This window comes from Pan troglodytes, chromosome 5 (assembly GCF_028858775.2).
Source record: "Pan troglodytes isolate AG18354 chromosome 5, NHGRI_mPanTro3-v2.0_pri, whole genome shotgun sequence".
NCBI lineage: Eukaryota > Metazoa > Chordata > Mammalia > Primates > Hominidae > Pan > Pan troglodytes.
The window spans coordinates 147,649,783-147,667,600 of NC_072403.2; the positions used below are offsets into that span (position 1 = coordinate 147,649,783).

General features: G+C 37.7%; 1 protein-coding gene across 1 annotated transcript in view; it reads left to right on the forward strand.

The window, feature by feature from the left end:
- The window catches only part of PDE7B (phosphodiesterase 7B), a 686,767-nt gene that overhangs the window by 287,900 nt on the left and 381,049 nt on the right, over nt 1–17,818 (forward strand). The window contains exons 6-7 of the mRNA XM_063812658.1: nt 4,015–4,289; nt 11,748–11,877. Of these exons, the coding sequence (XP_063668728.1) occupies nt 4,267–4,289; nt 11,748–11,877 (153 nt within the window). The 5' untranslated portion in view covers nt 4,015–4,266. The remainder of the gene's footprint in view (nt 1–4,014; nt 4,290–11,747; nt 11,878–17,818) is intronic.

Here is a 17,818-nt window from a genome sequence, read left to right on the forward strand (position 1 = left end):
ATCCAGATTGGCGTGTCCAAAATAAAACATTACTCATTTTTTTCCGGCATATGTAGAAGACTGCTTAACACCCCCTATCTTTTTTGCAATATAGACTAGAAGAGAAATTAAGACCTAGATTATGTTTTCCTTTCTACCTAAGGCCTCTATTTTGGTTCTAGCTTTCTATTTGTGGGGTTTTTTCCCCTTCTAGGTCACACAATCTCCTTTCTACAAGACTGAGTTGCATTTGAAAGTTTTAACAGATAAACAAATTAGAATGCAATAAAATAGCCCTAATATCCACAAAAGAAATATAATAGATTCACCTTTCTACATTGAGGCTAAAATTGAATTTCAAGGCATTAGGTGAATTAGTGTATAGCCAAAACTATCCTAGAATAACCTTTACATAGCCCATCAAGTAGGGGCTCATTGTTTTGTATAGTAATGATTATGCACAGTAAATTTTGACAACCGCTAACCTGAACAAAAGGAACAAAATAAAAACTTACATGCAAATGTCTAAGCATTCAAATGATTTTGCTTTTAAGATAATTATCAAATCCTCAGCAGTATAAGGTGAGGAATAGGGGGGCAGTGAGAAGAAAATTTTAAGTGATTTTGCTTGATGTAAACTTTATTCCATTTGGTTTCATGTTAACATAATATATGTAAGTAGATTTGTTTGTCAGGGTTAAATAAGAGTACAGAGATAAATTCTGCTTCCAGCCATGAGGAAGGAACTCACATCATGGTAGGCCTTCTGTCACAAGCCATTGTAAAAGAGGACAAAATGTGTGAAATCACTGCTTTTAGACATTCAGCAAAAGGCACCACGTGACTATGATCCCTGAAAGAAGGGCAAAAACATGAGATGAGTCCTGTAATTGTACCAGCTTTCTGCCTGGTGTCACTTCCTAGGCTGTGGTTCAGAGATGGTGCCCAAACCAACACAGCAGTGCCACAGAGCAGCGGAGACAGAGATTAGAATTCAGGGCCAGTGAGGTGACTGGAATTTGTATTGCAGGATCAAGAGAGAAGCGAGCTGAGCAGAGGAGGAGTTCCAAAAATCTGCATAGAGGTCCCTTTGAGTCTTTGAATAGCAAGCTGTTTATATTCAGATTGAAACTCTCTGAGGCAGGACAAAGTATAACTATTAGGAAGAGAACAAACACAGAAGAACTGTGAGTTGAGCTCTCAGAGCTAGACAGAGTGTGGAGATATTTGCATTCTGACTTGCCAAAGTGAAAGCACCTTACTAAACACTGTAGGTACAATATTGCTATAGTTTGGAGCTTTGTCCCCTCCAAACCTCATGTTAAAATTTGATCCTCAATGTTAGAGGTGGGGCCTAATGGGAAGTGTTTGGATCGTGGGGGCTGATCTCCACTAAATAGATTAATGCATTCCCTGGGGGCAAGGTGAGTGAGTTCTAATTCTATTAGTTCCCGTGAGAGCTGCTTATTTAAAAGAGCCTGGTACCTCCCTCCTCTCTCTCTCTCTCTTGCTTCCTCTCTCACCGTGTGATATCTGCACATGCCAGCTCCCCTTCACCTTCTGCCATTAATGGAAGCAGCCTGAGACTTTCATCAGATACTAAATCTTCCAGCCAGCAGAATTATGATCCAAATAAACCTTTTTTCTTTACAAATACCTAGTTCCTAGTATTCATTTATAACAACACAAATGAACTAAGACAAGCGACACAAATGGACTAAGACAAGTAGAAACTCCACACAGGCCATACCTTAGAAGTAGGGCTAATCTAGTCCTACAAGAAAGGTTATTCTTGACCTACCTTAACAACAAGACTTGAAAGTATCAAGCTCATCTACAAGTAAGTTAACTGCCTGTGGGAAAAAAACTTAACACTCTTATTAAGGAAGATGATAGAAATCCAGTCAACAATGAAGTATCCATAATGTTTAATGTATAATTTTAAAATGACCAGTCATGCAAAGAAGCAGGAAAACATGATCCATTGCCAGAATAATAGTCAGTCACTCAATAAGAACAGACCCAGAAATGACACAGATAATGAAATTAATAGACTTGTCTTTAAAATAACTACTATAAAAATATTCAGGAATTTAAAGAGAGAAGACAACGAAAAATAGAAAATCTCAAGTGGGAAACAAACTATAATAAGAAATACTAGAGATAACCAGAAATTTAAAATTCACCAAATAAGCTTATCAGCAGATTAAATACTGCAGAAAAAACTATCAGTAAACTTGAAAATAGAGCAATTTGGAAATTACCCAAACTGAAGCACAGAAAGAAAAAACAGCTGAAAAATAGTAATGGATTCTCAGTAACTTATGGTAGAATTGCAAGCAGATTTAAGAAGTTAAACAATACCTAAGCAGGAATAACACAAAGAAGACCATACCAGGGCCTATTAATTAGGGTTCCATCAGGTAAGTGGAACGACTATAAGTGATGTACAGTCAGGGATTTATTTTGAGGATTAGACCTTAGGCAATTGTAGAAGCTTCTTAAGTGGTCTATATAAGGCTATCAACTCTGTGCTAACATTAGGACTAAAGTCACCAAGGAAATATAGACATTAATTAAGGGGGATCCAAGAGTGAGCCCTGAGGGAACTTGTGGGGGAAAAGTGAAATCTATAAGGCAAAACTAGAACCCACGAGAACAAATAGGAACATGTATTTGTCCCACTCCCTCCAATCTTGATAATGTAAGTGAACTGAAAACAAAGCTGGCACTCTTCCCTGTGAAACTATACATGACTTGGCCTGGGATTCAAAGATCTAACAAAGTATTTCTGGTTAGAAAAACTAAGCCCAGGTTTTGCTCCCCATTACCAGTGAGGTAAACCAGTAGATCAGTAACAGTATGCATGAGCTACAACAGTACCTCGCCCCGTGCCAACCTTCGCAGTGTTAAAGACCAGCTGTTACTTCACTTCTACCTTCCCAATCTCACACAAGTTTCTGTTGTGACCCATCGTAAACTAGAATGATACAGTGAAAGGATTCCTGAGAAACATTCCAGTTTAGCTATACTGAACTGTTGCCACAGTCCACCCCCTTACAACTTGGCACTCCCATATACATCTTTCAACAATACTTAACTTCTAAATGAAGACAGTAGTAAAATTATCTTTTTGCATAGCACAATACTGATATATACTAAAATACTGATATATAACTAAAAACATGCTAAAACTCTCTGAAAAGATGATACAAAATCCCTTTATTCAATTTTGGTTAATGTTTATTTTTCTTCTAATCGAATCACACTCCCCCTAAGATATATTATAACTTAAATACTGAAATATAAGCTCAGTTACTATTAATACTTCCTATGTTATATGTTAGGGAGATGGAGGGAGGGAAAAGATAGTTGGATGGAGAAAAAAATGTATAAATATCTTCATATAAAAATAAGAAAGAAATTCTCAAATATTATGGTGTTCATTTCTGCAGCTGGTGACATGATTTCAGTTAATATTTGTTACTTCAGTCTTCTACTACCCACTCCTATTCCCTTTGTCTTCAGTAAGCACTTTGCCTGGTCATAATTCTTTGCCTAATGGGGTAAAACAAGCCTTCATCCCTGAAGTGAGATAAACTGCTAATGGCCCAGCCATTTGCAGCTTTGCTGTAGTTTTTCTTTGACTCATCACAGAGCATGGAAGTATTAAGATGTGTCCCAAGATATTTTGTGAATTACAAACACATTCCTCCTTACCACAATAGTGCAGTCAAAACTTAATTTCCTCTTGATGGTCAAAATCAGTCATTGCAGTCAGTATAACCTCCCCTTCTCTGCCCATTGATTTACCACCATGAGAATCCCTAAGTGGTCATATGACAGCGTCAAATTTTCATGTAATAGAACCATTGCTATGTCCCCTGGTGGAAGCATTCCTCTCTTGAGAACTAAGACCTCTAGACAAGATGAGCCAAGGTTGCATAGATAAGAAGCAATAATTTTGTTAGTAATGGATTAGGGGTAAGCAAGGAGATAAGCCATTCACTTTCATTTCCACTTCTTGATTCCCAGATCTGTGTAATGAGAGAAAAACACTACAAATTGGACACAGATTCAGAGCATATGCTCTATTTTGGATGACATTACTCAAGCCCTACAAAGTGTTGCCATGCATCTGGCACCATAATTTAGTCTTCAAAAGGCCATTCTATCAGACCAGCTGCTTCAGAGTGATGGAGAACATAATAATACAAGTGACGTCCATGTTCACAGGGCCATTGCTGCATTTTGTTAGCTGTAGAATGAGTTTCCTGGTTAGAAGCAATGCTGTGTGGAATACCATGTTGGTGAGTAGGGCATTTTGTAAATCCACAGAGGGTGATTTTGGCAGAAGCATTGTAGGCAGAAAAGGCAAATGCATATCTAGAATGAGTTTCCATTGCAATGAGAACAAAGCATTCCCCCTTTTATGTTAGAAATAATTAACCTACTTGCTACCAAGTCACAAGCTGATCCTCCTGGGGGCTCAGTATCCATCTCAGGTAGCAGGTTGGGCACTCAGCAGTGGCAGTTGTCAGATCAGCTTTGATGAGTGGAAGTGAACATTGCTTAGCCCACGCATAGCTTCCTTCACTGCTGCCCATGACCACTTTGTTTATGAGCCAATCGGACAAAGATAGATGTAGCTGCAGAAACAAGTTCATTTATGTCCATAGAATGGACCACTATGCCCACTTATTCATCTGAAGTGGCTCTTTGGTGAGCCTTGATATCGGACACAAATATCTTCATGATCTATGCCTGATGTGATCTATGCCAAGATTCACATACATCTTTCCAGACCTCATTATCACCAAGTCACCAGTCATGTTCCTTTTAATTGAGAATCATTCAGCCAAACTCTTAGCCACACCGTTTAAACTAGTGGATATCTGACCTTATCTCTTCCTCCAGATAAAACTTTACCCAAGGATTACAACAGGCAAAAATATATTTTTTTGTGTTTTAATCAGTGCTATAAAACCAGGAAATAAAATAAATTAAAAACATAAATGTTGGAAAGAAAAAAAGTGTACTGTCTTTATTCAAACATAACATGGTTGTGTATGGTAGAAACTATAAATATCTAAAAAATATACTACTAGAGCTCATACATGATTTTAACAATGCCACAGACATAGGTTAACATTAAAATAACTATTGAATTTCTATACACTAGCAAAGAATGGGAAAACTAAATAAAAAATCCAATACAATTTAAAATAGTATCAATGGACACAAAATACTTGGAAAACTTAAATAAAATATGTCTAAGATCTGTATGCTGAGAATAAAAAACATTGCTGGAAGAAATTAAAGAATATTTAAATAAATAGAAATATATACCATTTTCATGGATTTGAAGACTCAATATTTTTAAGATGCATTTTTTTTTTCTAAATTGATCTGTAGAGTCAAAGTATTCCCAAACAAAATCTTAGGTGTATTTTTATTTTGGTAGAAATTGACAAGATGATTTTAACATGTATATGAAAAGACCAAGGCTGGGCACAGTGGCTCATGCCAGTATTCCCAGCACTTTGGGAGGCTGAGGCAGGTGGATCACCTGAGGTCAGGAGTTCAAGACAAGCCTGGCCAACATGGCAAAACCCCAACTCTACTAAAAATACAAAAAAAAATTAGCCGGGCGTGGTAGCACGTGCCTGTAATCCCAGCTACTCGGGAGGCTGAGGCAAGAGAATCGCTTGAACCTGGGAGGCGGAGATTGCAGTGAGCCAAGATCATGCCACTGCGCTCCAGCCTGGGTAACAGAGTGAGACTCTATCTCAAAAAAAGAAAGAAAAGAAAAGACCGACTACTCAGAATAGCCAAAATTATCTTGAAATAGAAAAATACTTTGTAGTACTTACATCACTTGATTTCAAAACTTATTATAATCAAGATGGCATGATATGATGTAAAGATAGATTAATAGTTGAACAAAAGCGTTAGTGAGTCCAGAAACTGAACCACATTTACCCAGTCACTTGATCATTTTTTAAATGAGTCATCAACATAAGTTAATAGGGGGAAGAAAAGTCTTTTTGACAAAAGGTTCTGTAAAAAATGACTACTTATAAGAAAAAAGTTGCACCTCAAACTCTGCACCATTCATAAAAATTAATTCAAGAAAGATCATAGTCCTGAATGTAAAAGATAAAATTCTAAAACCTCTTGAAGAAAACATAGAGGATTATTTTTGCAACCCTGTGAGAGACAATCCCAGGCCCTGAACTGTGGGTTTCCATGTCTGTTTTTGCATTGCCCAATTTTAGCAAAATTTCTGTCAAATTTGTTTAACCAGAATCTCTCACCCTTCATATCTGATCATTGTCAATATTAGACCAAATTCCTTATCTCCCACCACCTCCCAGGTGATATCTGATTACTCTGGCCTGACTTCAGCAAGAATCCTGTTAAGCTGATTTAACCAGAATCCCTTCTTACTCCTCATGTTTCCTCTTAGTAATTTTCCATCCACTGCCCCAACTTGCTTCTTGTCTATAAATGCTCACTTGTCTTTGCTGGACTTTCAGAGGCTGGAAGTCCAAGATCAAGTTGTGAGCAGGATTGGTTTAGGGGCTGGACATGGAGAATGTGCCAGTACAATGGTCTCTGATGTCCCTTTTTATAAGGACACTAATCCTGTTTGATGAGAGCCTGTCACCATTATGACCTCGCTTAACCTTAATTTCTTCCTTAGAGGTCTCATCTCCAAACAACCACACAGGGGATTAGGGCTTCAACATATGAATTTTGGGGAGATACAAACATTTTGTCCATAGCAGTCATAAAAATGTCAGTTTGGATTAACTCTAAAATAAATAATGCATTGTTTTACTTAATAAGAATGAACCAATCTCTGATTCTCAAAGCTTGGGTTCTCATCAGCAACCTAGGCCATTGAGTCAAATAGAAATAATTACACATTCAAGATGTTATCTAAATATGATACAAATTGAATATTAGCGTAACCTACTGACAGAAGCTTGCCTTGTTAACAGTACTTACTTACAAAAAAAAAATTTGAGTGTCTTTTGTGCAATACCCAATATATTAGGAACTGTTATTAAATGAGGTATAATGATGTGATAACAACAAGCCATATGGTTACAGACATACTTCACTAGCTGTTCTGCAGGATGAGCATGAACAGTAGCATTGTATAAACAATTTAGCATTGCCAAAATGAAGTAGTGATTTGAAGTGATTGTATGGATATATCAAAATAAAACTTGCTAAATGGAGTAAGACAGGTTTTAGCATGAATTAACGACATAATTATTTCAGCTTATACTTTAGCTACCAAGTCCTGGCATAGGTGTAATAGGATAGAGTGCTAGGAAGCACAAGCCTCTAAAAGTGAGAACTCAGATGTTCAAACACAGAAACCCAACAAGCCTGAAAAATATTGCCCTACGAGAAATTAGAACTCCAAAGAGTTGCTTTCCAAAGTTAAAATTTCTGTGGTACAACATTTTCATTCTCATGAAAATGATAACTTCTTAGAATGGATACCAAAAAATAGCAACTGGGCACAGCTGGATGGCTGCCTGGTCTTTAGTGCGAGAGTCCTGATGTTTTTCAAACAAGAGGCCAGTTGTTATTGAGTTTTAGAGAGAAAGAATTATTTAGTGCAGGTATACTCCTTACCCATTTGTGTATATGCACGTTTTATGTATAGCTCTGTTCTATAACTGAGAGCTTATGACAGAGAGTCATAAGTCTCTTGAAGAAGGAGGAAGAAGAAATGATAAAAGGGAAGCCAAGGAAAGCCCTGCCTGACAAATAGAACACCTGTCAGGGCAACGTTCCATGGGATCTAACAGTACACACTGGCGCAGGCCCAATTAGCTAGGCAAATGATTTCGGTATTAAAGGGACATAAGTCATGAGAACAGAGTGTTGGTCAAAGTCAAGTTTAAAAAGTGAGACTTTCCTTCACTAATGAAATATTTCCTAATAAATTTCCTAATAAAATATTTCCTAATGAAAAAGGTAAAGGGTATTAAGAATCTTTGTTTTTATTTATTTATGTATTAGAGACAGGGTCTCACTCTGTCACCTAGGCTGCAGTGTAGTGGTGCAATCACAGCTCACCGCAGCCTCAAACTCCTGGGCTCAAGCAATCTTCCTGCCTCAGTCTCCCAAGTAGCTAGGATTACAGGCACACATTAGCACTCCTGGTTAATTTATTTATTAATTTTTTTTTTTTTTTTGCAAGTACAGGGTCTACTTATGTTGCCCAGGCTGGTCTTAAACTCCTGGCCTCAAGCAAGCCTCCTGCCTTGGCCTTCAAAAGCACTGGAATTACAGCCATAAGTCACTACACCCAGTCAAGAATCTTTTCAAACTGATACCCGTTACAAGGAATTTTAACCACTTGGACTGCCAGTCTGATAAAACTTCTGTAACAGCACTAGCATGTGAATTTTAGTTTGTTTTTTAAACAGAGCTTTAGTTACGTAGATCTGAAGGAACGAGATCTGTAGAAAAGCCATTTGATCCAGCACTCAAATAACAGTTCTTGACGGAAAGAATGAAGTTCTAAACTATAATTATTAGCCAAAATGTCATTATACATTTAAAAAATCCCATCTTTCCAGACAAAATAGTTGGAAAAAAAGAAATGAATCCAATAAAGCATTGTCTCTAAAAAATTCATTGGTACTGCTAGCATGATTTTTAACATAATTCATTTAAGATTTTATAATAGGTAACCTGGACATAGGAATGCTGCCATGTTTATAGGCCGCTCAATAGGAAAGATGAAACTCATCAACCAAGGCAGACATATTGCAGCCACCTAACCTTGTCTGCCACATAATAGTTTCCCTATAAAGATTTGTTGATGCATTGACTGCTTGGTTTAAAGGCCTTAATAGTACAGCATTAATTTCTTATGAAGTACTTTCTAATATCTTGCATTTAAGTTTTAAGTGTAACCTTTGCTATATTATGGGACTGACTCTTTTATTGCATTAAAACTAACAGATGCATATTGAGTAATTAGCTTTGCCTTTCTTTCTATACTTTCTCTTAAATCTTTATAAGGGGTAGCATGGGAACTATATTTTTATCTCCAAGTTTGCCTCCAAGTCCAGCTGTGTAGTGAAAGGGCAGCAGGAAACTTCATGAAGTATGCCTTCAGCTCAGAGTCAGAACCCGCATTCAGAACTTTGCTGGGGATGAGAGAAAGGTCAAACCTGTGGGTTAAAAGAGAAAGAGAGAGAGATAAGAAATTTACAGATTTTTATGAAGAAAGCTACAATAATTTGTGCTCTGGACACAGACGGACTTGGGTTAGGGTCCTGGCTGTACCACTTAACCTACATAGGCTTAGTTTCTATATTAATAAAGCAGGGCTGATGGTGAATATAAAGATTTTAAAGGCTCTAGAATATAGCAGGGACTCAAAAAATGTTACAGTTATTATTCCAAAGAACATTTGGTGACATAAAAACATGAGGATAAATATCATCCAGGAAAAATGGAAGATTCTGCGTAGGTGATAGTCCAAACACCATTCAGAAAGCCAGTGCATGGGCAAATTGCTTTGGAGCCACAAAAAGCTAGGAATTAATGACGTCTTGGGCTTCAAGGAAATAGTGGGGAGCTGATCTCCCACAGGTGTGGGAATCTATCCAAACTCTCTGTTTTCCTCCGTGTCCTCTGACTGATGCCCAAATCCAACCTGGATGACTTGTCACACCTGTGACACTAGCACCCACCCAACTCTGATACTCACCAGTTTAGCAAGGCCCTCTGCCATGTTCAGATACATAAACTCCAGACCCCTTGGGACACACTGACTTATACTTTGGGGCACTTTGTCCCACTGGAAGAATATGGGAGTAGGGAGAATAGAGAACAATGGTAAGAGAAGCTTACTCTCCCAGCCTCATCATCTCCGGCTTTCTCTATCACTGAACCCTTTCCTCATAGACTCTCCAGATCTCATGAGCTTGATTAGGCGACTCATGAAAAATTCTCATTACTGAAGCCTGAGATTTCTCCTTTGCCTGCCAGTCACCCTCTGTCTCTCCAGAGTCAGAACGTTTGCAATTTCCATCTCAATGATTATTTTAACAAGTGAATTAGGTTTGTTGCCCACTCTGTAGATTTAGGAAGGACCCTTATCTATGAGTGATTTCGGTCTCACATCCCCAAAGTCCACATTTCCACTTCAGCAGGCCACATCATGTTTGTTCCACGGTTCAGAATATCTGAACTTTTAGTTTAGAACTGGCTGGTGGGGACCTGGAGTTCATGCAGGCAGTCTGCTCTGGAGTCTGTGTCCTTATTCCCATTCTAGTCCACATCCCTTTAACTAGAGTGGATGGGGAGGGGAGGGGAATGGAACAAAAAAGGTAGTTTAAGTTGGATTGAATAGAATCTTGAAAGCTAAACCAAAGAATTAGAATCTTACTATGTAGGCAGTCAGAATTCAGAGAGATTAAACAAAGTGGTTTTTGAGGAATAGTAATTGGTTGGCAGAACACAGGATTGAATAGAATAAGGAAGATATTAAAAGATTAAGAGACTGTTTAGAAGGTATTACATTAATCTAGGTTTAACAAGATGAAAACTCAGCCTAGGAGGTAACATTGGGAACTAAAAAGAAGTGATGGGCATGAGCCAGTTAACATCAGCATGACCTGGTGGGTGATTGGAGTGGAGAGTAAAAGCGATAAGTCTGGTTTTAAGAGTAGATGATGAGGAGATCTAATTACATACACACACCCATAACTAAGGAGTTGTATTTGATAAATTATTTAATCTGAACCTAAATATTTTTATTCCTTAATTTAAACCTCCTCCCTTTTTTATCTTCAGCTTAAACATTGCTGTTTAAATCCTCCTTAACACTTTACGCTTAAGACTAAATGATCCTGATATTGTTTTTTCTCATTCCTCCACTTCTTAAATACATATACATATATATATATATATATATATATATATATATGCTAATTAATGGGCAGAGTTGGTATGCATGCACTGTCTATATCTCTATAGGTGAAAGCAAAAAACAGATTCTGGAGATAAAAATAAGAATGATAGCTCTCCTTTATTGAACACTTATTATGTACCTACTTCTGTGCTGAGCTGCTCATATGTATTATCTATTGAATGCCCATAACAACCCTAAGAAATAGATACCATTATTGTCTTCATTTGCTCAGGAGGAGGCTGAGGCTTGGAGGAGTATAAGAACTTGCTGACAGTCATAACATCTGAAGGGGATTAGAATATGTCACGCCAAAATATGCCACTTTGGCATAATAATTATTTTAAGTTGAAGGCAGTTGAGAAAAAGCAGACACAAGAAGAGCTCTTTTCCCTCCCCTATCTGCCTAAACATAGGGCATAAAGCTTTCTTGTGAAAGTATTTCCCCACCTTCCATATCAGGAAAGGGATAACAAACTGTAGCACTGGAAATGGAGACAGCACCTAAATAAGTCTGTGTAGACAAACCTTACTACATAACCTTTATCTAGCAGTTAATTTCCCCCATATATTTACCTTCCCACAATTTGCCACTCCTAGAAAGCCAAGCCCCTTTCTTTTGTGTAGTCACTTCTCCATAATTTATCACTCTTCGTTAAAACGTTAAAATGGTGTATAAGGCCAAGTCTAGTCACTTCTTTGGGCTGTTTCCTTCTGTTTCTTTAAAGCCCATGTACATGTACAAAGATTAACATCCAGTAAATTTTGAATGCTTTTCTTCTGTTAATCTGTCTTCTATTAATTTAATTCACAGGCCCCAACTACAGAAGATAAGAGAGCATAGGAAAAGTTTTTCCTCTCTACAAGCCAAAAGTCGCAAGGCTAATATTTACTCCCCTGATTCTCATCTCCAGAGCCCACACCCTTCATCACTACTGATAAAGGTATGATAATGAATTCTAAATTCCTTTCTTAAAATCTGCTAATTGGTTAAAGAAGTAAAGAAAAGTTTGATATTCTCCTCCATATAATGGCTTATTTATAGCTATAACTTACTTGTCAAATACAAATGCTACTGTGGTACTATTTATGTGACATGTGATCCAAAGACTGTTACCACACACTACACTAAAACATGGATATGACATATTTCCTGTGAAGAAGAATTTGGTATGATTTAGAAAATCTTGAATCATATTCAATAACTTAATTTTTTATCCAGGATATAAACATATAATTGTTTCAAGGTATAAACTCCTGTACAGAATGTCAGTGTATTATGGCACACCCCATAAAGAGACTGTAAAAAACAATTATAGTTTTATGCTCAATTAAAGAGATGGAAATTTTTAAAAGGGGCTATGTCAATCAGAAAGAAAAGTACCTAGAGCTCATTAATTTAAAGACAGTAATTGATACGCTTGCTTCAGGAGTGTTTTTCATATTATCATTAATCAACTCTTCATTTGAAAAACACACACGAGGGAATTACTCAAAGAGTAGGTATCACATTTAATTTTTTCCACTATGTTTTTCCTAGTTTCAAATATGTTTTTCAAATCTGGCATTCATGGTTGCTACTGCATTGGAATAATGGTAACAACAGGCTGATGAGAATCTTAAGTGGCACTTACTCAGTGGAGTAATTGGAAACTGCAATGGTTATACAAATAAATGCCCCTCAGAGGGAAGAATGAGAGATTTGCCTTGAAACTGCAGCTGTAAAAAGTTAGTGCTGGTAAGTGAAGAAACAGAAACTAAGTGATAGAGAATGGGAACCAAGGTAGAAATAACTAACAAAGATCACTGTGCAGAACTGTAGTGGTGTTCAGAGTAGATGTGCAAGTCCATATGCATGTAGCAAATACAAGTCTCAACCCACAAAAAAACGTGAAGATGAATATATTTTAATTTTGTTAATAAAGTTATTTTAATTTCTGTTATAAGCTCTCTTCCACCAAGACAGAAGCATGGTCACATGCCTGGGTAAAAAGAATATCCCAGATACCCAAGACTAGACAGCGTGCAGGGGTGACAGGCTTATTAACTTCACACTCACTGGGCCATCAGTACTTTACTTATAACCTCATTCATGGTTTTGAAGTTTTAAAAAAATGTTGCCACTTTGTTATTTTGTTACTCCTCTCTTATAAGTGATTTTCAGATAAGCAGAAACACATTAAAGGGAAAGTTTATTTGATTCATTTGCAAGGCAGAGTCCATGGATTTCTTTTGGCTATCCCTTTTTGCACTTTCAATGGAACAAACAGTGCAATTTTTATCCCTTCTGTTTTTAGAGCAGCAGCTGTAAAAGTAATTAATGGCTAAAGAGACTCTAGCACATCCTACTGAAAGGCCATTCTGGGTTCAGCAGGAGCTCTGGACCCCAGGCTCCTGCCTCTGCACGTTCACAGACTTGCAGAGAGCACTCTGATGAATGCTGAAGGACCCCCCCTCCCAAACTTGGGATCTCCGCAGCACCCTGATCCATTTTGACCACTGCCACTTATAAAGAAAACTGGTGTCAACAGGTGTTTTCATACCTGTTTCCAGTGATGACTTTGGTGCATATCCAGTATTCTTTTTTTTTAATCTCTGGGAGTTGACAATGTTCTCATGAATTCTATTAAAAAATGAGTATTTCCCCTAATATGTTTTCTCTTCCTTTCAGCCTTCACTTTCTTCTTTTTGTCTCTACCTTCCTTAAAATAGCATTGTGCAAAAACATCCCTGCGGTTAAATAATAATCATGTATAATGAGGAAGCGTTCTGTGTGTGCCCTCTGTAGAGTCAGAGGCCTGATGTGGGACTGAAAACACAAGCTGGCCTCCAGGCCTGGTGAGGGTCATGCTCCCTGTGACCTCGAGTCAATTGCTCGACACTTTGGATTCTCAGTTTTCTGATCTTTAAAATAAGGATGACAGTACCTACCTGGTCTACTTCACAGTGTCCTTGAGGGATCATGAAAGTGAGTGTATTTTGTAAACTGCAGTGTTCCATAGGGACATAAGGAATGTTGGTCTTATTGATTTTGTTAGAACAAGACTCTTCAGAAACAGTGGTGAGAGAGAGGAATCAGTCCGGGATTCCTCTTTTCCATCTCATTGACTCATCTGATAACACTGAGTTAGTGGCTTGCTGCTGCATATTCCCTAGTGGACTGAGAGAACACACATTTGCCAAATATGGAGGGGAAGATGAGCATTCTGAACGCCCTCCTATTGTCTGCACTGGAGCTAAGCCAGGCCACATCTTCAGGATAATGATCTGAGGACGGTCAGGCTCAATTCATTCTGCCTGAGCTTTGCTGCTGCCCCTTCAAACTACTTACGAAAGTGGTATTAGGTTGTGATGGCTGCTGCCCCACCCTTGGGAGAATGCCCAGGGGATGTGGACTGCCCTAGGCAGCCACAGGAAACTGGACCAGAAAGTGCAGAGTCACTGTGTGCCCAGGCGCCTGCAGGCAGATCTTTCTCCACCACATACATTTTTAGTGGGCCCTCTCACAAATGCCTGATATTTAACATTTGAGAAAGTCAGCAAAATGTTTTGTTAGTCTTTTATTCACCATTTTAAGAATATAATGTTTATCCAGTTGGTATCGGATAAAATCGGGAAAAAAAAATATGACTGCACTATAGACTCAGAGCCCAAAATTATTCTGATGATGGCCAAGTAAAAACATTAAAAGCTGAAAAATATAATAGCATCCAGGATATTACTGAAGATTAGTTTTAAGCTTAAGTTTTTTTCCCTCACTTATCCAGATTTGAGTATGAGAAGATTTAAAGAATTCTATAAAAACTGTGAAAATGCATCTGCTAAATTAATAACAGTATTTATTTCACAAAAGTATCCTAAGTTTTGTAATGCCTCTAAAACAATTCTCAAACTTCTTGGTCTCAGTATCCCTTTAAAATTCATACATTATTTAGGACCCCAAAGGGCTTTTGTTCATGTAGATAATATCAATATGTATTTATTGTATTAAAAGTTAAACTTGAGAGTTTTTAAAAATTTATTTACTAATTCATTTAAAATTAACAAAAACAAACATACTACCTGTTAACATCAGTGCAATGATGTCGTCATATTGATGCCAGATTTCTTGCTCCTTAGCTCAGCTAGGTCTGGGTTCTTGTCTCATGACCAGGAAGAAGTAGGCACCTGGGCACTCTTAGAGTGAGCAAGGCAGGAAATTTTATTGAGTGATGAAACAGCTTTTTCAGGAAGGGGATGGGGATGGTCCCACTATCCAAAGGCAGGAGAGTTCTCAATATAACCGAGCCCAGGGCTTTTTAAGGGCTCAGAATAGGGAGTGTGTGCTGACTGGTTTGTGAGTATGCAAAAAAGGTCAAAGCAAAGATGCCACTCAAAGGTGGGCACGACATTGTAGAAAATCAATTAGGAAAGGGTAGGTATGTGTAAAATGGGTGAAGGGTGGAGATCAATCAGAGGAAAGCACACCAAACAGGAAAGCGGGTTCTCAATCTGGTTCGAGGAGTTAACTTGTAGCTTGGCTTTCAGGCTTTAAACTGTCTTTGGCTTGGACGTGGGATTTCGCTGGGGACCCGCCCCTACATGCTTAGGCATTTGGCTGCCTCCTGCTGCTCTCAATATTTCATATAGCTATGGAAAAACTCTACTCATAAGGAAATGAGAGTGAGAAGGGCAAATGACTTCTTAGTGCTTGCTTGTCAAGGGCCTGTTTGACAATGTTTGCTCTAAAATATTTTGATCTCCATGAAAAAAGTGTTAAAGAAAATGAGGAATTACAATTTATTATCCTAGGATTTTTAAAAGTCTGTTTCATTGATCTTAAAAAGTATATTTGTATTGTTAAAATTGTGGGCTATGAGTTTGAATCTTCATCCTGTCATGTACTGGTTAAATGACCTTGGACAAGCTATTTAAGTTTTCTGGACTTCAGTGTCCTCATCTGTAAAATAAAAATGATAATTGTATACCTTCCCCTTGGGGATGTTGTGATGAGCAAATTACTTAACCTTATGTATGTCATGGTTGTCTAGAGGGAAAAAAACATATATATAAAATATTGGATATGTTCTATATATGTGTGTGTGACAGAGATACACACACACAAACACACACACACACAGAGATTTATGTTAAGGAATTGGCACACGTTACGGTGGCTGGCCAGTCCAAAATCTGCAGGGTGGACTGGCGCCTGGAGACCCAGGGAAAAGCCAGTGTTGCAGCTCAAGTCCAAAGGTCATTTGCTGGCAGAATTATCTCTTGCTCCAGGGAAGGTTCATCTTTTGTTCTGTTAAGGCCTTCAACTGATTGAATAATTATGGAGGGCAATTTATTTTGCTCACAGTCCACCAATTTAAATGTTAATCTCAAAAACACCCTCAAAGTAACAACCAGAATAATGTCATTACATATATGGGCACCATGATCCAGCCAAGTTGATATAAGACATTTTCGTTGACCAAAAAAGCCAAACTCTATAAAATATTTGAAGATATTTATTCTGAGCCAAATGTGAGGACCATGATCTGTGACAAAGCCTCAGGAATTCCTGAGAATATGTGCCCAAGGTGGTTGGGTTACAGCTTGATTGTATACACTTTAGGGAGACAGAAATTACAGGCAAAAACATAATACATATAAGATTCACATTGGTTCGGCCTGGAAAGGCAGGACATCTAGGGGGGCGGGGGAGTGTGACTTCCAGGTCATAGGTAAATTCAAAGATTTCCTGATTGGCAATTTGTTGAAAGAGTTAAGTTATCTAAAGCAAGCTTGTCCAACCTGCAGCCTGCAGGCCACATGCAGCCCAGGACAGCTTTTAATGCAGCCCAATACAAATTCATACACTTAAAACATTATGAAATTTTTTTGTAATTTTTTTTTTAAGCTCATCAGCTATCGTTGGTGTTAGTGTATTTTATGTGTGGCCCAAGACAATTCTTCCAGTGTGGCCCAGGGAAGCCAAATGATTGGACACTCCTAATCTAAAGAGTTAAAGTCAGCAGAAAGAAATGCTTGGGGTTAAGACAAGGGGGGCTATGGAAGTCAAGGTTCTTGTTATATAGATGAAGCCTCCAGGTAGCAAGCTTCAAAGACAGTGATCATGGTAAATGTATCTTATCAGATCTTAAAATGTGCCAAACTCTTAATTAAATCACTCAAGGATCAGGAAAAGACCTGGAAAGGGAAGGGGATTCTCTACAAAGTGTAAATTCTTCCCACAAGAGATAGCTTTGCAGGGCCATTTCAAAATATGTCAAAGAAATATATTTTGGGGTAAAATACTTTGATTTCTTTCAGGGACTGCCATCTGTCACGTGATGCTGCACTAGAGTCAGGTTGGAAATTGGTATCTTATTGCTACAAAGAGTCTGTTTTCTCAGTCTTAAGATCTCTGTTTTAATGTTAATGTGAGTCGATTGTGCCTGAATTCCAAAGGAAGGAGAGTATAACAAGGCACATTCAAACCTCCTTCCCATCATGGTCAGAACTAGTTTTTTAGATTTCTCCGAAATCCCTTTGACTGAGAGGATGGGGTCCATTCAGTTAGTAGGTTGGGGGGCTCAGAATTTTATTTTTGGTTTACACTTTGAATGGTGCCTGGCATATACAAACTCTAAACAAATGTTATATATTCTTAATATTGTATTGAATATATTGTTTTTAGGTGTTGCATGAAAAAATCAAGTAATATGCAAAGCAAATTTTTATTTTTATGGAGAAAAAAACCATAAAACCCAGGAAACAAGTAATAAAGGTTAACATGGCTTTTTATACTTAATAATACTTCATATTTTTGAATTAATATATAAGAAGATTCAGAAAAACCAGTGGGAAAAATATGTAACTGTTGATGAAAAGAGTTAAACTCCGTACAATATTTGA